This window comes from Ranitomeya variabilis, chromosome 4, assembly GCF_051348905.1.
Source record: "Ranitomeya variabilis isolate aRanVar5 chromosome 4, aRanVar5.hap1, whole genome shotgun sequence".
NCBI classification, from domain to species: Eukaryota; Metazoa; Chordata; class Amphibia; order Anura; family Dendrobatidae; genus Ranitomeya; species Ranitomeya variabilis.
The window spans coordinates 630,182,867-630,204,862 of record NC_135235.1 but is presented as its reverse complement, the minus strand read 5'-3'; the positions used below and the strand labels follow the sequence as shown (position 1 = coordinate 630,204,862).

The following is a 21,996-nucleotide window of genomic DNA, read 5'->3' as shown; positions in this document are numbered from 1 at the left end:
CGCAAGACATATCAAATAAATTTTACCACTATCATGAAGTACACTATGTCACGAGAAAACAATGTCAGAATCACCGGGATCCGTTGAAGAGTTCCAGAGTTATAACCTCATAAAGGGACAGTGGTCAGAATTGTAAAAATTGGCTTGGTCATTAAACCACCCTCGGGGGTAAAGGGGTTAAGAAAAATATTACCTTCGATGTCTGTGCCTTTATCTGACAGCTGACGGGTCAGTCAGGAGAATTCTCTTATATAGATCTCCACTGAGAGGATCCGATATTGTAGGGACCTGAATGGGGAGAAGATGACGATGTAACATCATAAAGATCCAATGTAATAACACAATGAGATAATTATTACTGAGGAGGAGAACATCCGAGGGGAAACGTAATGGGGAATCTCTACAGACCTCCACCCGCAGAGCCGCACACTAGGTATGTGACTGTTCTGTGCACACAGGACCTGTGATGATGTCATAGTCATGTGATCAGTCCCATGGAGAGGAGGATCCAGTCTCCATTTTGCTCCATGTGAAAGAAGAAGTCTGCACTGGTGACAGGTAATGAGGGAGCAGGGAGTGTGTGATGGGGGAACAGGACTAAACCCTAATGGGCTGAAGGTCGGGGTCTCTCTGACCCCTAGAATATACAGCGGAGCCTGAAAGGTCGGGAACTCTTTAGAATTTTCCATATTTCTGCATTATATAAATCTATGGAGACATAGAATAAGGGGAATTTCCATGATACAGAGACTGGATAAAAAGGTGACGGCAATACACAGTATAATATAAGTACAATAGATGAGATTCTGTGTCAGTGCGGAGTAAGTCTCGGTGTCAGAGAGGAGTGAAGGCCGCACACCTGAGCATAGCAAAGCAGGAGAAGAAATACAGGTATAATAGGTATATCTACAACAAGGCAGCGAAACACACTCAGGAATGAATCCGATGACCATGCAGTAACACCAGAGGTATCATTTATGTGTGTTTCGCATTCAGCTTCCTCAGAGGGGCTGTAATAATGTGTAAAAGAGGGGTGATTTTACAGAGACAAATGCCCAATGGCTGAACAAATAGTTAGTTATACCTGTGATGCGTGATCTGGGTATGGTGCTGGCACTCGAGCAATGCTTCCCAAATACTACTGGGTTCAGTGAAGTACTATTTTGCCCCATCCAGATACATCATAGGAAAAAGATTGCTGCGTCACAGACTAAATGAGTCACTAAGAAAACCAGAACACCTTGATTCTAAAGCAAGCGCACGCTGCCTGCTAAGAAAAAAAATCATTAAGAATGAATACAGACTGGCTGGAGCCATATTGATACCAGAGCAGCTAATCAAGAGGTCTGGAACATGGAAGGATTAAAACAGTAAGTCGTGCAAGCATTGCACAGAGTAACTTGCATCTTGTCAGTCATCATCCACAGTAGTCTAAGGGTATTTTTCCACGGTCAGTAAACGCTGCGGATTGGATGCTGCGTACAGCCGCAGCGTCCAATCCGCAGCAGCCAGATGTTACAGCATAGTGGATGAGATTTTATGAAATCCCGTCTCCACTATGCGTGCAGGGACGCCTCCGGCTTCCCTGCGTATACACACATGCGGCGCGTCTTTCTAGACTGCACCATGTAATTTTAACTTGCGGAGACGCTCAGTCACTACAAGATAAATATCACAGTCCAATGTATAGGATGTGGTGATTCCACATAGTTCAATGAACATATGCAAATCACTGTGCGTACAAAAGCCGGCAGCACTTTGGACAGAGCGGACATGTTCTGCGTCCAAAGCGCTGCCAATACTGACAGTGGAAACATTCCCTTAACAGTTGGTGCCTTATGTGAACGCTTAGCTGCTACCTAGCTAAGGCCAGCCATGCACCCTTGCCCAAATAATAATACTTCCACCACTGTGTTTCACAGCTAGTATGAGATTTTTATGCTATAATGCAGTGTTTCTCCCTGTCCAAACATAACACTTCTCATTTGAGCCAAAAAGCTCCATTTTGGTCACATCTGTCCATAAATATTGTTCCAGTAGCCTACTTGGTTGGCCAATGTTCTTATGGAAATCAGTGTATTTCTACTTGTTATCCTGTCATGCGCACCATAGTTATTGAGTGTCCTCCTCATAGTGGACTCCTGAACATTAACATTAGCTAACGTGAACAAGGCCTTTAGTTGCTTAGAGGTTACTTTCAGTTTCTATATGAACTCACCAACTGTTATAGGCCTTACTTTTTAGTTGATCTTTCTTGCTTGACCTCTCCTGAGGAGGTTAAAAATGGTCTTCAGTTTTTCTCATTCATATATAATCGGTCTGACTTTAGATTGGTGGAGTCCAAACTCTTTAAAGATTGTTTGGTAACCTTCCATAACCTGATGATCCTTAACAACTATTCTTCTGAGAAATTTCCTACGCAAACATGTATTGTGAACATAAGACTTTAATAGATCCCTGTTCATCAAACAAAACGGGTCCCTCGCTCACATGATTGCCATCTCATTGATTGAAAGCACTAGACTCTAATTTAACCTTAAAATATTTGCTAACCCTAAGGCCATGTTCACAATTTGGTGAGTTTTTTTACCTCAGTACTTGTAAGTCAAAATCAGGAGTTAGGCGTCAGGATTCTCCCGCTGTGAGGGATAGATCCCAAGCATAATCTGCTTCTGCGGTCTCCCATTCAGGCCTGGCCACTGCGATTGCTGCTCAGCACAGATGTCAGTCCCAGTGTCTTGATCAGGCTTATGGTATACATTTGGTTACTGCTGACTCTCCAGTCAAGTCTATGATAACCAGTGATATGTCGGTGCAGACTTGCATTTGCACTCTGGAGTGTGTCTAGAGATCACCTTACTGAGCATGTCCGTGATGTGGCGGCTTCTCATTGGTGGTCGGAAGTTAGATGCTCTGATGATGTGGCAGTCCCAGATTGGCCCGTGGGCGATGTCTCGGCCAACTGGGCATGAGTGTTTGGGGTGGAGCCTAGCGTATAAAAGGCTCTCAGCGGTAGTATCATTTATGTTTGGTGTGTGTGAGTGACTACTCTACGTATGTGTATCTTGGCTCAGAGACAGTACACGTTGGCAGGCAGGCTGCACACTTATGCGGTTTTGTTCCCTTGACTCAACGCCTGAGTTTCTAGTCTGCTACATGCTTAGGGTGTCGGTCAGGCACAGGTTCTGTAGTGTCAGGACTGGGGTAACTAGCCGCTGCTATACTTCTCTGTGAAAGCGACAGGGTATTGTACCTAGCGTCAAAGAGCACTCTCTTGGCTCAGCATCTGCTTCATTTGTGTGTGCATTTAGCACAGTTTAGTGGTAGAGCTAGCCCAATCCATGTGCTATTATCCCTGTGACGCTGACAGAGTATAGCACTTTGCACACTCGTGCCGTACCTCGCTGAAGTAACAGCTTGATATTAAGTGTTCAGTTCACACTGAGTGGCGTTAAGTCAGTGAGTTCAAGGTAACGCTTGCTGTTGTGTTTCATCATTATTCACATTAGCAGCAGGGTTCTTCTCTGCACGGTGGACCCTGGGTTGCGATTGCACTTTTTTTTTATATTTATTTATGTGCAGTCCGCCAACCCTAACAAAGTATAATAGGAACACGTCACCACTTCTGTATTTTTCACCCACTCCTGATTTTGGCTTACAAATACTGATGTCAAATACTGAAACGTTTGAATGCAGCCTAAGGGTTCAAACACTTTTTCATCTTGCAGACATGTGATATTGGATTATTTTCCTACCTTTATCACATTTTATTTTCTTTATCTACTTTTAGGACTGAAAAACTGATGTGGATTTAAGGCCCCGTCTCACATAGCGAGATCGCTAGCGAGATCGCTGCTGAGTCACAAGTTTTGTGACGCAACAGCGACCTCCATAGCGATCTCGCTATGTGTGACACGTACCAGCGATCAGGCCCCTGCTGCGAGATCGCTGGTCGTGTCGGAATGGCCTGGACCTTTTTTTGGTCGTTGAGGCCCCGCTGACATCGCTGAATCGGTGTGTGTGACACCGATCCAGCGATGTCTTCACTGGTAACCAGGGTAAACATCGGGTTACTAAGCGCAGGGCCGCGCTTAGTAACCCGATGTTTACCCTGGTTACCAAAAAAAACAAACAGTACATACTCGCCTTTCGGTGTCCAGGTCCCTTGCCGTCCGCTTCCTGCTCTGACTGAGCCGCCGTACAGTGAGAAGTGAGAGCACAGCGGTGACGTCACTGCTGCTCTCACTTCTCACTGTACGGCCGGATCTCAGTCAGAGCAGGAAGCAGACGGCAAGGGACCTGGACACCGAAAGGCGAGTATGTACTGTTTGTTTTTTTTGGTAACCAGGGTAAACATCGGGTTACTAAGCGCGGCCCTGCGCTTAGTAACCCGATGTTTACCCTGGTTACCCGGGTGCTGCAGGGGGACTTCGGCATCGTTGAAGACAGTTTCAACGATGCCGAAGTCGTTCCCCTGATCGTTGGTCGCTGGAGAGAGCTGTCTGTGTGACAGCTCCCCAGCGACCACACAGCGACTTACCAACGATCACGGCCAGGTCATATCGCTGCTCGTGATCGTTGGTAAATCGCTAAGTGAGACGGGGCCTTTAAGTAAAATGTTTACAAAAATATTGGGGTCTAAGGTTTCTCCTTGTGGAGAGTGACATAGAGAAACCTTACCCCTTAGACCCCAGTCCAGAGCCTCTCACCTAGCCAAATTAGTTCTCATGCTTCGCACTGACGAGGGCCAACAGCCCGAAACACCGTGTCTTCGAATTGAGATACTGATTTGGCTTTTATCCTAAGTCATACTGCACGACTCGGTTGATTGTGACTTGTAGGATCGCTACTTTCGACAGGTGGCGCTATAGAGTTTAAGTCCTCTTTTTCTCTGAAGAGGCAATTTGCATACAAAAATATTGAAAATTTTGAAGAGTTCACAAACTTTCAGGCTATGTGCCCATGATCAGTATTTTACCTGCATCCAAAAAACTGCATTCTAATCACCCAGGTAAATCTGTATGTGTTCATTAAACCATGCAGATTTATTGCATGTAATGAATGGCTGTGGGTGAAACTATGCAGCGGAGACTATGCAGATAATTGACATCCCGTAGCTTATAAACCCACATCGTGGGTGAGTTTACACAGCATCAAGTAGAAGCACAGTGGGCATGGGATTTCTATAAATCCCATCCACTGTGCTTGTAAACTATAAGGGTATGTGCACACGTTGCGGATTCTGCTGCGGATTTTTCCGCAGCGGATTTGGAAAATCCGCAGTGCAAAACCACTGCGGTTTTCACTGCGGATTTTATAGCGGTTTCTTCTGCGGATTCCACTGCGGTTTTACATCTGCAGTTTCCTATTGGTGCAGGTGTAAAACCGCTGCGGAATCCGCACAAAGAATTGACATGCTGCGGAAAATAATCTGCTGCGTTTCTGCGTGGAATTTTCCGCAGCATGTGCACAGCGTTTTTTTTTTCCATAGGTTTACATGGTACTGTAAACTTAGGGAAAACTGCTGCGAATCCGCAGCGGTTTTGATGCTGCGGATCCACAGCAAAATCCGCAGCGTGTGCACATACCCTAAAGCAGCGGTTTGGACGCAGCGCAGGAGTGCTGTGTCCAAACCGCTGCTATCCCAGATCATGGGCACGTACCCTAATAAAACCCTGGAGACCGTGTTACCATCTATATATTCTGTGATAAATCTCTGTATGTTAAGATAGGCCACTGTAATGTATATGTATTGTATAAAATATGGTTTCTCATGTCTAAGTCTCCACTGACTTCCAAATGTCTGTGAAGTAGAACTGTCTTCATCCTGCTTGGGGAAACACGATTAGCACATGACTTAGGCTAAGTTCACATTAGCGTTCAGGGGCTTTGTGGAGCGCTATGTACTTCCTCCGCTAAGCCACGCCAACTTCCATATACTTCTGCATGCGGATGTATGCGGATGCGTTGATTTGACGCGCCCACCGACTGCACTGGAACGCAACAAGTTGCGTTTTGTGCAGATGGCGGGCGCGTCAAAACGATGCATCTGCATGTCCTGCGTACCCAATGTTAAAGATGGGTATGCAGAAGTAGGCGGGGCTTAGGGGAGAATGTACACAGCCCTCTGCAAAGCCCCCGAACACTAATGTAAACCCGGCCTTACACCTCTGACACCTCACACACCACTTTACTGTGTAAATTCAGCCTGTAGTCTAGTGGGAGCACATGGCTGCTACCCCAAATGAGCGACATCCTGGACATCCTGTGACTGTAACATTTTTCAGGCAAGATTCATATCATATGTGTAATATATCATATACCATAATTGAGGGGGATAGATGTGACGTGCATAGGTAATGAAGGACCCTTCCATGGGTGGACCCAGGAAGGAGGAGAATAGTGTTCCACCTCATCCCCAAGGGTGGGCTGTATATAATGAATGGATTATTTCCCTTACATTTACACAAGTTGGGGCCCCAGGCCAAATGGACTTGTGAACATTCTATTCCATGTCCCTGGGAGCAGGGAAGTACTTTCTTACACAGGACTGCTAAGTATATAGAACGTTCCTGTGTTTTTCCCCTTTTCTTTTTACAACTGTTTTTCCACCCTTCATGTCTGTCTGTTATTTAAACTTTAACAGCTTTCCCTTGTTGCTTCCCTATAATATCGAATCATCTCAGTGGAAACTTTCTATATAAGAGAATTATCCTGATTCACCCATGAAGGATGGACAGGGACAAGATGGTGGAGAGGATATTACACCTCACCCTAGAGATCCTCTTCCGGCTTACTGGAGAGGTGAGAGATTCTGATGACGTCACATTCCATCATTCTTATCTATGTGAATAACAAATGGACAGAACTGGAGAGGTGAGGACTCTGGAAATGTCTGTAGTGAGATTTATTAATGTGTCTCTCCATAACCAGGATTACACAGTAGTGAAGAAGACCCCTAGTGAGCGCTGTCAGGCCCCTGTGTCTGAGGGGTGGGGAAGACCCCTGAGCCCAATCACGGGGCCTCCACCTCACCCCCTGATACATGAGGACATCAATGACCAGAAGATCCTAGAACTTACCTACAAGATGATTGAGCTGCTGACTGGAGAGGTGACACTGCTGGGAATGCTGGGACATTAGACAGTAATGGTATGAAGGGATCGGGGGGATGACGGTATCATTGTATGTGGCAGGTTCCTATAAGGTGTCAGGACGTCACCATCTATTTCTCCATGGAGGAGTGGGAGTATTTAGAAAGAAACAAAGATCTGTACAAGGACGTCATAATGGAGGTTCCCGATCCCCTCACACCACCAGGTAATAGACAGGACTAAATACACACGGCTTATAATTATCTCTATGTAAAGATTGAATTCAGTCCCTGTATGTGTTTCCTACAGATCTGTTCAGTAAGAGGACAACACCAGAGAGATGTCCCTGTCCTCTTCTTCCACAGGACTGTAAACAAGAAAATCCCAATGTTCCTTGGGATCATCAGGTAGATGGAGAGAAGGTGTCATGAAATTTTCTATATAATGTGTAGAAGGCTGTGAAGATCTTGTGATTAGTCTTTCATCAAACAGTACTATATACTGAATGGCCAATTTATTAGAAACTTTCTTAACTGAAACATATTAGACACAAGACCTCGATGTGCAGTATGAAATGAAATGATCAGTTTTTGAAATGTGAAGATTAAGCAATCTGATTGACTTTGAATAAGGTCATCATTGCTAGATTATGGGTTTTTATGTGCAATGATGTCAAGAGTTTACTGAGAATAGTGTGATAAAAGAAAAACATTAGTAATATTAGATCTTGTGGATATAACCAACTCGTACATGAAGATATCAAGAATTGTTCTGAGAACAGGTGGTGCACACTCATAAAAGTTTGGATGAATGTGTCTGGATGCACTCATCCTTCCTTAGCACAGCTGGGCTATTTCTGCATAAGACGAGGTCTAGAGCCATTACTTTCCAACAAAACAAAGGAAAAAAACTTCTTTGGGCAAAAGAAAGCAACAATGATTTCACAGGGCATCATCTGCTCGGATGACATTCCTGTTGTATCATGCTGCAAGCAGCATGAATCCCATGTTCCTTACTTGTAAGGTGTCAACATTTCTGGCTGGTGGAACAATGGAGAACATTGTGTGAGCAAATCCGTGGTCCTCAGATATTTGTGGATAGATATCTGGACACTAGGGCTTATCTAAGTATTGTGCCCGACCAAGTTCATCTCTTCATGTTAGCTGTTGACTCTACAGTAAAATACAAAGACCTAAGTCACAAGGGTCATGTAATCATGGATTGCTTTCAGTATATAGATCACACAGTCCTATGTGTTGCTCTGCGACCCTAAACACCAGTGAAATTGTATATATGATCCAGTGTATAATGGGCCCCATATATGATGATCCAGTGTATAATAGGCCCCATATATGATGCTCCAGGGTAGAATGGGCCCCATATATGATCCTCCATGGTATAATGGGCCCCATATATGATCCTCCAGAGTATAATGGGCCCCATATATGGTGCTCCAGTGTATAATTGGACCCATATATGATGTGCCAGCTGCATGCTATCCCCCTGTTGGGGTAGGTACACACGGTCAGTAAACGCTGCTGGTTGGATGCTGCATACTTGTGCAGCGACCAACCCTCAGTAGCCAGATGTTGCAGCATGGTGGATGGGATTCAAGAAATCCCATACCCACTATGCATGCACCGACGCCTGGAGCTCACCTGCGGAGCCTGACATGTGGCGCATCTTTCCAGACTACAGCATGTCTATTTATCTTTTCCATTTAGACTGCAGCATGACTATTTCACCCATACAATGTATTAGACACTGTGAATCCAAACGGTTCAGTGAACACATGCGGATTCACCTGCGCTCAATAGCCGGCAGCGCTTTGGATGCAGCGGACACGTGCTGCATCCAAAACACGCACTGCACATACTCTAAAAACTCCCCTGCCCAGCTGCAGGACTGACCCTTTGTAACTCTTCCTTGCCCAGCCTGCATTGTTGACCTTCTGTATCTCTCCCCTGCCTAGCTGCAGGGCTGACCTTCTGTAACCCCTCCCCTGCCTAACTACAGGGCTGACCCTTAGTCACCCCTGCCCAGCTACAGGGCTGACCCTCTGTAACTCTCCCATGCCCAGCTGCAGGGCTTACCCAGGGCCACCCTCAGGGCATTCCTACCCTTACTGCTCTGTGGGGCCTGGTGGGCGGATGGACACAGTCTGGGCCTCTCTCATGCGCTTCTGCTCACCGGGTCCCATCGTGCAATAAAGTGTGCACTGCACACACCTCTGCGCTGTTAGCTTCCCGAAGCTCCACGGCCGTCTATCCTGAACGGCTGCAAATCCAGCTCCCTCCACATTATCTGAACTTCTGGTCAGGTGATGGCACAAACACGATGACGTCATCGCAGAGCTGCGCCTGCAGAGAGATCGTTAGTGAGGTAAGTATGAAAAGCATTTTTTTTCTTTATAAAATTAATTAAGTGGGTGAGGGGGGAGGTGGAGGGGTACTGAAAATGATGAAGTGAGGGGAGAAGGGGGACTGCAAATTATGAAGTGAGGGGAGGGGAACTGCTAATCATGAAGTGAGTGGTGGCGGGGGACTGCAAATTATGTGAATGGGGGTGGGGGACTGCAAATGATGAAGTGAAGGAGGGGAGGGGGTTGCAAATGATGGATGGGCAACTGCAAATTATGAAATGAGTGGTGGGAGGGGAACTGCTAAGGCTGCTTTTACACATCAGTTTTTTGCCATCAGTCGCAATCCGTCGAATTTTGAAAAAAGGATCTGTCGCAGATTGTGAAAAACTGATGCGACGGATCCGTTTTTTTCGCCGGATCCGACTAGCTGATCCAGCTAATTGGATCCTAAAAAAATCGGAGCATGCTCAGTTTAAAAAAAAATGGAATTTGTCGCTGGAATCCGTGATTTGACGGATCCTGCGCCATAGGCTTCCATTCTAGCAAACACTGGATGGCGCCGGATCCGCCGCTGTCCGTTTTTTCGACGTGCACAAAAGAATTCCTTTATGCGTTGTCTCCGTCATGACAGATGAAATGTGAGGCCATCCGTCGCTAATACAAGTCTGTGAGAAAAAATTCTCAAAATTCTCAATTTTTCAAAATTCGAAGGATTGCGACTGATGGCAAAAAACTGATGTGTGAAAGCAGCCTAATAATGAAGTGACGGAGGGGAGAGGGACTGCAAATGATGAAGTGAGTGGGGAAGGAGGACTGCAAATGATGAAGTGAGTGGGAGCAGGGGAACTGCAAATGATGAACTGAGTGGGGGAAGGGGGGATTGCAAATGATGAAGTGAGTGGGGAAATGAGGCTGCAAATGATGAAATGAGTGGAGGGAGGGGGACTGCAAAAGATGAAGTGAGTGGGGGAGGGGGACTGCAAATAATGGGGAGAGATTAACTACACTAATGAAGGGAAGGGGACTGTTAATGATGAAGTGAGTGGGGAGGAGGGGGACTGTTAATGATGAAGTGAGTTGGGGGAGGGGAACTGTAAATCATAAAGTGAGGGGGGACTGCAAATGATGAAGTGAGAACTGGGAGAGGGACTGCAAATGATGAAGTGAGTGGGGGGAAGGGGATTGCAAATTAATTGAGTGGGGCGGGGGACTGTAAATGAAGTGAGTGGGGAAGGGGGACTTCAAATGATGGAGTGAGGGGAGGGGGACTGCAAATGATGTAGTGAGTGGGGAAGGGAGACTGCAAATGATGAAGGGAAGGGCGACTGCAAATGATGAAGTGCGAGGGGAGGGGGACTGCAAATGATGAAATGAGTGCTGGGAGGGGGACTGCAAATGAAGTGAGTGGGGAAAGGGGACTTCAATTGATGAGTGGGGGGAGGAGGACTGCAAATGATGAAGGGATGGAGGACTACAAGTGAAATGAGTGGGGGAGGGGGACTGCAAATGATGAAGTGAGGGGGGACTGCAAATGGTGAAGTTAATGGGGGAGGGGGACTGCAAATGATGAGGTGAAGGGAAATGATGAAGGGAAGGGGGAAGTGAGTGGGGCAAGTGGGACTGCAAATTATGAAGGGAAGGGGACTGCAAATGATGAAGTGAGTTGGGAAGGGGGACTGCAAATGATGAAGTGAATGCTGGGAGGGGGACTGCACATGATGAAGTGAGTGGAGGACTAAATTATGAAGGGAAGGTGGGCTGCAAATGACAAAGGGAGGGGGGACTGCAAATGATGAAGTGAGTAGGGTGAGGGGGACTGCAAATGAAGAAGGGAAGGGGAATGTAATTGATGAAGGGATGGGGGACTGCAAATGATGAAGTGAGTGGGGGAGGGGGACTGCAAAGATGACGTGAGGGGGTACTGCAAATGATGAAGTGAGGGGGGAGATGGAGTGACCATCACCACAATGGATGGGCTGATGGAGCATGATAAGTACACAAGCATCGACCATAATGAATAAGGGAAATGGATATCAGTGTCTTGTTTCATAAGGCATCTAGACAAAGAAAAACTATTTCTTTTGACACCTCCATAGACTGTAAATATCAGCTTATATTTGGAATAGTGGGTTGCATAAAAACTATTTACATATTAATGGTGGGTGTACATCTGTATTCAGCTGTGTAGTGTAGAAGAAATTGAAAAAGTGAGTTATTTTATGCTTAGACGAGTCCTGGCTGGAAGAAGTAATGGCGGTCTGTGCTGGATGAAAAAGAAAAGCAAAGCTGAAAGACTTCAGTTAGAGATGTCACTATTGAGTCAGTGTGTTACCTGTACACTAACACTATACACTATATACTATGTACAGATCTTCTGGGTATAATGTCACCAGTGATCAGTATATTACCTGTTCACTGACACTAAATGCAGAGCTCCTGCGAATGTCACCGGGGAGTCACTGTATTATCTGTGCACTGACAGTATTTACAGAGCTCCTGTGTATAATGGCACTTAGTATTGTATTTTTTATTATTAATGATTAGTATTGTAGTATTTGGTTGCTATTTAATGGTAATATGTGGTCTGGTCATGATGTGGCAGTATTAGTCCATTGTATGTGGCATTATTCCGTCACTATGTGGTGGTAATATGTAGTCTGGTCACGGTGTGATGTATTTGTCCCTTGTATGTGGTATTAATGGTCATTTAAAAAAAAATTATATGACTCATTCCCTTGAATAAAAATATACCTAAAAAGAGTATTGAGTGTTTTAAGAAATGTTTAATACGGTAGAGTAGAGCCATGCCAACAGTATACCTTGTTGTGGTTTAAAAATGTTTTGGCCAAAACAAAAGTTGATGGCTATGTATGAGATATCGGGTTCAATGGGAACTGGTAATGTGTCATTAGTGAGGACGTGGTGCAGAAGTGGAGTTTTTCCAAGAATGGGAGGTGGAACTGTGGAAGGTTCGAAGGTTGGATATGGAGCCTGGGTGCCAAGAGGGCCCGAAAATTTTGACAGTATAGGGCCCTGAAATTCCTAGTGGCAGCTCTGAGCTCACCCTCTGCAACTCTCCCATAACTTTCACATAAAAGTGATTACAATTACTCATATCATTAACCATATAATCACAGTACTTTTCATCAGTGTCATCTAATAACATTATTGTATATGCTACATTTCACATGATTTTTCCATCTGTCTGTGACTTTTACAATCTTTGTTTCAGGGTAAACATCTGCCCCATACTAATACTATGGAGACATATGTGAGGGCTGATGAGCGGTGTAAAGAGGAGATTCCTACAGATAACTGCACAGGTGAGTAGTATTGTTTAAAAATAAAAAACACATTTTGACACTATTTTTGCCTCTAAATATACTTAGTGTTGTGTGTGACGCTAGCCATTACTCACGGACTGCTAAGGCAGAATAGTGAAGAGTTCCGGGATCAGTGCCAAAAAGACTTATAGTAGACTGAGGTAAAAGACAAAAGCGTATTTGGGTAACAGTCTGAGGCCAGAGTATTATGAAGGTAGTGGATCAAAATAAAGGGGTAAGTCAAATGGATGGTCAAAAATGTAAACCCAAGGTCATCAACAGAGATTAGAATACAACTTTGAGCAAGCACCACTTGAATAAAGCTACAATTGGCAAAGGACTGACAATTGTCAGAGTGCTAAATAACCCTGTAATAACCCTGATCAAATGACACTTGGAGGAGATCCCACAGACCCAGCCAGATAGGACGGATGAGCTGTCAATCACAATACTCACACCTCTGCATCAGATTGGGCAGTAGAGCTGTCACTTAAAATCCTGACAGTTCAGTCAGCCCTCAATCCCATAGGGCAACAGAGCTGTCATTCACAGCATCCCTAGGATACCATCAGTGGTGGACTCGTAACCCTTCTAAGTTCCAAACAAATAAAAATTGTTTAAAAAATTATTCAGATGTAAAGTAGACGTAGTAAATATTATTTATTAACTATTTTGTGTGACATAAATCTCTTGTTTAACCCCTTTCTGACATTGGACGTAATAGTACGCCGATGTCGGACTCCCTCCCTGTGATGTGGGCTCTGGCGCTGAGCCCACATCTTTTTCAGCACGTCAGCTGTTTTGAACAGCTGACATGTGCCTCTAACAGCCACGGGTGGAATCGCGATCAGCCCGCAGCTGTTAACTAGTTAAATGCCGTTGTCAAACGCTGACAGCGGCATTTAACACGCGCTTCTGGCAAGCGTGACGGAAACCCCACCTTTCGGAGCCCGTGTCACATGATTGTGGGTTGCCGATGGGATGGTATGACAACCAGAGGACAACCAGAGGTCTCCAGCAGACATCACAAAAACTTAGCAAAATATGTAAGGTATTGGTTAATATTAACCAATACCTTGCATATTTTGATATGTTTTTGTGCACTTTACCTATTTTCAGGGTGCAGTTGGGCCCATATGGCTCTGTAACCGTGGCCTCTGTTCACACATGATGCATTTGGGAGGCACTGGGCAGCCCACCTGATCTAATGGTATGGGCGTTGGTAATAGGCTGTAAGCCAGATGCTCTGCATCACCTGTGTGAGAATAATGCCACATACAGATTGGAATTTTTTTGTGCACTGGTATTTGCACCTGTGTTGCTGCCATAATTAGTTGGGAGTGGACCGCTGCACCCTGATAGTGCATTTGCTCTGAGGCCTGGGCAGGTAAGCATCACCTTTTTTCAGTGATTTTCGTTTGTACATGTCCCCGCTTAATTGTAAAGTGCTACAGAATTTGTTGGTGCTATATAAATTAAATTATTATATGTTCGCCTGTTCACCCTGTCCTGGTCAGTGGCAGTCTTGAGTATGAGGTACAAAAGATCCTTGACTCTCGGTTTGTGAGAAGATCTCTTTAATATCTCTATCCTCGCCTACTGTATCCTCACCCATCCCTTGTAGATTGTGAGCCTTCGCGGGCAGGGTCCTCTCTCCTCCTGTACCAGTTATGACTTGTATTGTTTAAGATTATTGTACTTGTTTTTATTATGTATACCCCCTCCTTACATGTAAAGCGCCATTGAATAAATGGCGCTATAACAATAAATAATAATAATAATAATAATAATATCTCATTCAATGGAAGGGTTATGTACCAGAGGAGAAATTGTGGGTGTCAGCAACAAATATTAATGTGGACAACCGATCGTTCCAGATCAGACTGGACCCAAGGGTTCAAAGGCTCCTCGTAAGAGAGGAGGAGGTACTGTGACATCTGTATCAGAGCCTGCTCTTTTTACATTTGCTTCTGTGGCCAGGCAGTGCCACGCTCTGGTTGCGGATGACCCATGTCAACATTTCAACCTTGAAGGAAAGCACATTGGAAGAGCACAGACTGGTCATGTACACATTATGTATATCGGAGACCGTAGGTCGCTGTCCTGACACTTTTAGTTCCATTCACACTGGGATATATAGACTGGGTTACCAACCGTCAATAAATTTACAGGGAGTCAATGAAAAGCAGGTGCGGCAGAAAAGAAGCACCATCCGTGATTTTTTTTCATTCAGGTGCGGCTGAAAAACAACATCCGTGATTTTTTGTCATTCGGCAAAGCTTACCATTGATCATGGGCAAATAACGCTTGTTTGTAGAGGTTAGAGTCTGACTGATTAATTGAGTCTGTGGACAGGAGTCTTTTATAAAGGTGACTATGTAAGACAGCTGTCTTTAATGCAGGTAACAAGTTGATTAGGAGCGTCTAACTGGTCTGTAGGAGCCGGAACTCTTAATGGTTGGTAGGGGATCAAATACTTATTTCTCACTGCAAAATGCAAATACATTTATTTAATTTATACAATGTGATTTTCTGGATTTTATTTTTGATATTCTATCTCTTAATGTTAAAATTAACCTACCCTTTAAATTATAGACTGTTCATGTCTTTGTCAGTGGGCAAACTTACAAAATCAGCAAGGGATCAAATACTTATTTCCCCCACTGTATACTATAATAAGTGTGGTGATATGATAGCCCCACAAACATAATATATGCTATTTTCTATACAGTTCCAGTGGAGCTATGTAACTGAACTGTGCACCCTGCTATGTACTGTATATAATACTCCTGGAGTTCAGAGGATTTAATTGGTTGTAATTTTCAATATTTTTATTCTCTTGTGTTCCACAATCTAAAATGTCCAGAATAAGATGAGATACTTAAAGGCGTAGCTAGGGTTTTTGTTCAGGGGGCAAAACTTCTGAGTGGGCCCCTAACCAGGTAACTCTGATTAAAACTATAGTGCCACACCCTTATGTGGATGTAGGAGAACTTCAGCAGATGACAGAGCTGTTACTGAAAATAATCTCTATTCAAAGACCAACATTGATATTACCACCATATGGTCAGTGGTAGATACCAGTCCTATGGAATCTATAAATGATTACTGCATAGTTATAGATGGTGACTTACAGAGGATGTTCTTTCTGATGGACAAAAAAAGTTGCACTCTGTAGTGCTAAAGCATGTCAATATGAAATATATGAAATATGAATAGCGATGCTGCTTCTGGATACTAGGAAAAAAAATGAGACCCTTAGCAAATATTTTGGCCAATTCGTGCATGCCCAGCAACCAACGACATGGCGGTCTGAAATTGCTTGAATGCATGCATGAATTTACCAAATTATGTGCTAAGGCTGGTTTCACACTTGCGTTTTTGTCTGCATGCGTTTTTTTAAAAAAACGCATGTGTGAAAAACGCATGTAAACGCGGTAAAACGCATGCGTTTTTTAGACGCATGCGTTTTTATAGAAAAACACAAGAAAACACAAGAAAAAACAAGAAAACCCTAACCCTACCCCTACCCCTAACCCTAAACGTGACTGAAATACGTGGCACTGAAATACGTGCAACTGAAATACGTGGTACTTAAATACGTGGCACTCAAATACGTGGCACTTAAATACGTGGCACGTGGCACTTAAATACGTGGCACGTGGCATACGTGGCACTGAAATACGTGGCACGTGGCACTTTAATACGTGGCACGTGGCACTTAAATATGTGGCACGTGGCACTTTAAGTGCCACGTGGCACATATTTAAGTGCCACGTGCCACGTATTAAAGTGCCACGTGCCACGTATTAAAGTGCCACGTGCCACGTATTAAAGTGCCACGTGCCACGTATTAAAGTGCCACGTGCCACGTATTAAAGTGCCACGTGCCACGGATTTCAGTGCCACGTATGCCACGTGCCACGTATTAAAGTGCCACGTGCCACATATTTAAGTGCCACGTATTTAAGTGCCACGTGGCACATATTTAAGTGCCACGTGGCACATATTTAAGTGTCACGTGGCACATATTTAAGTGCCACGTGCCACGTATTAAATACGTGGCACGTGGCACTGAAATACGTGATACGTGGCACTTAAATACGTGGCAATATGACTGTCAGAAAATGTTCATTAAACGGTTAGGGGTGAGGTTAGGGGTAGAGTTAGGGTTAGGGTTTAGATCCCTTTATCACCTTGATGGTGGTGGGTGGCTTTTCAGTGTGTTTTCTGGTTTTTTTCTATAAAAACGCATGCGTTTTTAGCGCAAACAAACGCATGTGCTTAAAAACGCATGCGTTTACATAGACAGCAATGCATTTTTTTGCTGCCAAAAAACGCATGCGTTTGAAAACGCGACCAAACGCATGTGCAAAAAAACGCATGCGTTTTCAATGTTAAATATAGGAGAAAAAAACGCATGCGTTTTTTGTGCAAAAAACGCTGCAGACAAAAACGCAAGTGTGAAACCAGCCTAAGAGTCTCATTTTTTTTTCTTAGTATCTAGAAGCAGTATTGCTATTCATATTTCATATTGGCATGCTTTAGCACTACAGAGTGCAACTTTTTTTGTTTATTGTATATGGAGATGGCTGCTCCTAGTATGCACCTGTTCACATTAGCTTGCAAGTGCCAGTCGGTCTTTTGTCAATTCTTTTTGATGGAATCACTCACTTTTCCCATCTTTTCCATCTGGCTCAGACTGACATGACAACTTCTTCGAGCCTGGCCTCTGCTGCAGAGATTACAACAGCGACACATCTCACTTCTCATATTTTCAGCACTGTCCCCATCTATCCCCAACCTGCACAAACTTCTTATCCTGCTGATATCCCAATACTGAGCCACTGCTGCAATATGTGTCCCTATTACTGCACCTACTGTGTGGTTCTGTGTGTATCTAGATTATACCTAGATTATAATAATGCCCTGTGCAAGTGCCCTAGGAAACAGTGGCCACATTTTGCCCCCAAAAAGCAATAATACCCTGTGTGCCCCTTTGACAGTCACAGTAACCCGAGTTCCCCTATTACAATAAGTGTCCACTTTACATTTAATAATGTCCGGAGTCTCCCCTCTGCACAGCTCCCCTATACACAGTATGATGCTCTCTTGTACACAGTATAATGCCCCCTCAGAGTATAATATCACCCACACAGTATACAAACCCCATAGTAACCCTCAAACTGTTTGATGGCTCCAACACTGTATGATGCCCCCCTCATTGTAATCTCCACTCTGCATGATGGTCCCCTAGATGGCCTCCATATAGTATAATATACCAGATAGTTCTCAACATAGTATAATACACTTCCCATAGACCTCCATATAGTATAATGCACTCCCCATAGGCCTCCATATAGTATAATGCATTCCTCATAGGCCTCTATATAATATAATGCACTCCTCATAGACAGGCTATAGTATAATGCAATCACCAGTCAGACTCTATATAGCATAATGTACCCCCATAGGCTGACTCTATATTGTATAATGCACCCCCCCATAGGCAGACTCTATATTGTATAATGCACTCTACAGGCAGACTCCTCATTGTATAATACACCCCCATAGGCAGATTCTCTATTGCATAATATACCACCCATAGGCAGACTCTCTATTGTATAATGCAGCCCTCATAGTGAGACTCTATATTGTATTATGCACCCCCATAGGCAGACTCTATATAGTATAATGCACCCCCATATGCAAACTTTATATAGTATAAAGCACCCCCATAGGCAGACTTTATATTGTTTAATGCACCCCCATAAAAAATAAATACAATACTCATCTCTCCTCCTCGTTCCCTCGCTGCTCTGAGTGCCCACACATCTCAGCACAGCAAGCGCAGAGAAGTGACGTCAACTCAACCCTGTCAGTATCTGTCAGAGATGTCAGACGCTGAGAGGGGGATGATGGGAGAGGGAGCGTGACGTTCCCACTCTCATCAATGCTGTCAACTGTATCGGCATCTAGGGGCCCCATAGTGGCTGGGTGGCAGAGCAGGAAGATTGAGTCTCCCTGCTCTGCCGAAAATTGTAACTGTATGGGCTCGCTGTCCACTCCGATATAATTACAGTAGAGTAGCTCCAGGAGGGCCCCTTGGAGCATGGGAGTCGCCCCCTCTGCCACCCCGGTCGCTATGCTACTGGATACTTAGAATTGCACCCTGTACACAGGACTGGAGAAATGATACTATACGCTGGTTAAAGAGTGAAGGCCAGAGTTGCTCTGGAATGTGCCAAACGGAGTGGCTTGTGTCAAGTCTGTCCAAGGTAGTTATTTTTGAGCCTGTTTCCTCTGACAGAAATAACAATGTGTACATGACCAGTACTGCTCCTTCAATGTGCTGTCCTCCATGGTAGAGCGTTTGTACCAGTCAAAGTATGCATAAGATGAAATCACCTACGGCAATTAACTAATTACAGAAATCTTTACAAATCTCTTCTTGAAATGAAACTGGAAATGATTGGTGACAGACACAGTAAAACATTAACCTGAAGAAAAGTGAAAATTTGAAAGAGCACAACCTGGTGGAATAACACCATAAATTATCAGCAACTATTTTGTGATCTAAAGCCTTAGTCTGTTGATAATTGAATTCTATTAGTTTATATGAAAATATTATAAAGTATATAACAAAAAATATTAATATAATTCAAATGCAATGTTATTTAAAAATAATACAAATCAGTTTTTTTCTTGGCAGATGACTGTACCAGGAGCTCTGAGGGACATTGGATATTCTCAGATTTTGCAGCTGATAATTGTAGTAGCACACCAGATACATGTGAAGAACATGTAATTTTCTCAGATACACAAGATCAACTCAGAAATAATCTGTCCTCTGATCCTTTTCAACAAGTCATCTCCTCTACTGCTTCATTAAAGACAAATATGCAAATTGAAAGTCAAAAAAGTGCTGTTGAAAATGAAATGGCTTATGCTTATGTAGGGGAGACATCATTTTCATGTTCAGAATGTGGAAAATATTACAATAGTAAATCAAGCCTTGTTATACATCAGAGAAGCCATACAAGGGAAAAGCCATATACATGTTCAGAATGTGGGAAATGTTTTACAGAAAAATCATATCTTGTTAAGCATCAGATAATTCACACAGGGGAAAAGCCTTTTTTATGCTCAGAATGTGGGAAATGTTTTCATTGGAAAGCAAGTCTACTTTCACATCTGAGAGTTCACACAGGAGATAAGCCGTTTTCATGTACAGAATGCAGGAAATGTTTTAGAGTGAAAGCGAAACTTGAAGACCATCAGAGAATTCATACAGGGGAAAAGCCATTTTTATGCTCAGAATGTGGGAAATGTTTTAACCTGAAAACAACTCTTGTTACCCATTTGAGAAGTCACACAGGAGATAATCCATTTTCATGTTCAGAATGTGGGAAACGTTATAGGGTGAAAGCCAACCTTAAAATACATCAGAGAATTCACACAGGAGAGAAACCATTTTCATGCTCCAAATGTGGGAAATCATTTAAACGGCAATCAGTTTTAACACTACATGAGAAAATTCACACAGAAAAAAAGCCTTTTTCATGCTCAGAATGTGGAAAATATTATAGTAGTAAGACAACCCTTGTTACACACCAGAGAAGTCACACAGGGGCGAAGCCATATTCATGCTCAGAATGTGGGAAATGTTTTCATTGGAAAGCATGTCTTGATAAACATCTGAGAATTCACACAGGGGAAAAGCCATTTTCATGTTCAGAATGTGGAAAATGTTTTCGATTAAAAGCTCGACTTGTAATACATCAGAGAAGTCACACAGGAGAAAAGCCATTTTCATGCTCAGAATGTGGGAAATGCTATACCACCAGAACAATTCTTGTTACCCATCAGAAAATTCACACAGGAGATAAGCCATTTTCATGTTCAGAATGTGGTAAATGTTATAGTGTGAAAGCCAAACTTAGAATACATCAGAGAACTCACAAAGGGAAGTAGCCATTTTTTTTTTTTGTCTTATTGACAATATGTACTATAAAAACATATAAGTTATAGGAAGTTACTCATCTGCAAAAAATATAAAACAACTTAGTTCACTAATTGATTATAAAATGTATAAAATTACCAGTTACCATTTGTTATGTTATTGACAACTAATAAGAATAAAATAATATACCTATATAATCGGAGATGTGTCCTTCTGTCTGACGCCTTTAGCGAATGCCAGGATGACGGTTGGAGCAGCAGCAGCTTCACCAGGGTGTGGGAGTAGGGGAAGAGAGAGAAACACAGACTCCCCACCCAAGCGTAGAACATGTTCATAGCTTGTGTGTATGTGTTTGTATATAGGTTTGCATGTATGTGTAATATATACATATTCTCACAAAAAGCAAAAATTCCAGCAGCAGTCCACTCCTTGTGAATCTCCTCCAAATTTTTGAATGGCCTTTTCTTAACAATCCTTTCAAGGCTGCGGTTATACCAGTTGGTTGTGCACCTTTTTCTACCACACTTTTTCCTTCCACTCAAATTTCCATTAATATGCTTGGATACAGCACTCTGTGAACAGCCAGCTTCTTTAGCAATTACCTTATATGGCTTACCCTCCTTGTGGAGTGTGTTAATGACTGCCTTCTGGACATCTGTCAAGTCAGCAGTCTTCCCCATGATTGTGGTGCCTACTGAAACAGACTAAGGGACCTTTTTAAATGTTTAAGAAGCCTTTGCAAGTTTTTTTTTATTAATTATTCTAATTTACTGATAAAATTACTTTTGGGTTATCATTGGCTTGTAAGCCAAAATCATCAACATTAACAGAAATAAACACTTGAAATAGATCACTCTGTTTGTAAGGACTCAGTCTAATATATGAGTTTCACTTTTTGTATTGAAGTACTGAAATAAATTAACTTTTTGATATTCTAATTTTGTGAGAACCACCTGTATTTATGTATGTGTGTATGTATGTATATATTGTAGTGCAGCGGTGTCCTTGCTGTGCAGTGATGAGGCAGTGACCCAGCAAAAGTTCAAAACAAAAGTCTCTTTAATGTTCATCTCACATAAAGTACACAGCACACAATATCATCCAGATTGCAGCCGGGAAACATATCCTCCAGATTTCAGCCGATAAACACGCCAATCCACCTCCAAGACTGGTTGGCGTGGGAGACTGCACCGCCCTGTGCTCTGTGGGGTGCCAGGCTTTCCAGCTGCTTTGGCTGTTTGGCTCCGCTTGCCT

At 43.4% G+C, this 21,996-nt stretch overlaps 2 protein-coding genes and 1 long non-coding RNA gene across 5 annotated transcripts in view; 1 reads left to right on the top strand and 2 right to left on the bottom strand.

The window, feature by feature from the left end:
• LOC143767329 (uncharacterized) overlaps window positions 1-494 on the bottom strand; it is a 7,411-nt gene extending 6,917 nt beyond the window's left edge. The window contains exons 1-2 of the long non-coding RNA XR_013213689.1: window positions 409-494; window positions 194-288 (exon numbers count right to left, since the gene is read on the bottom strand). This is a non-coding gene — a long non-coding RNA (uncharacterized LOC143767329). The remainder of the gene's footprint in view (window positions 1-193; window positions 289-408) is intronic.
• Window positions 1-21,996, bottom strand: part of LOC143767249 (uncharacterized) — a 165,395-nt gene that overhangs the window by 118,181 nt on the left and 25,218 nt on the right. The window lies entirely within an intron of this gene.
• LOC143767257 (uncharacterized) lies at window positions 410-21,996 on the top strand. Of its 2 annotated transcripts, XM_077255459.1 has the most exons (8): window positions 446-558; window positions 1,177-1,370; window positions 6,687-6,804; window positions 6,934-7,113; window positions 7,197-7,320; window positions 7,404-7,501; window positions 12,689-12,779; window positions 19,492-21,996. In XM_077255459.1, exons 3-8 carry the CDS (start codon window positions 6,733-6,735, stop codon window positions 20,751-20,753), a joined length of 1,827 nt encoding a protein of 608 aa, XP_077111574.1. In that variant the 5' UTR covers window positions 446-558; window positions 1,177-1,370; window positions 6,687-6,732; the 3' UTR covers window positions 20,754-21,996. The 2 variants fall into 2 exon arrangements, with proteins under 2 accessions (XP_077111575.1, XP_077111574.1); XM_077255460.1 differs by lacking the exon at window positions 1,177-1,370 and having other exon boundaries at window positions 410-558.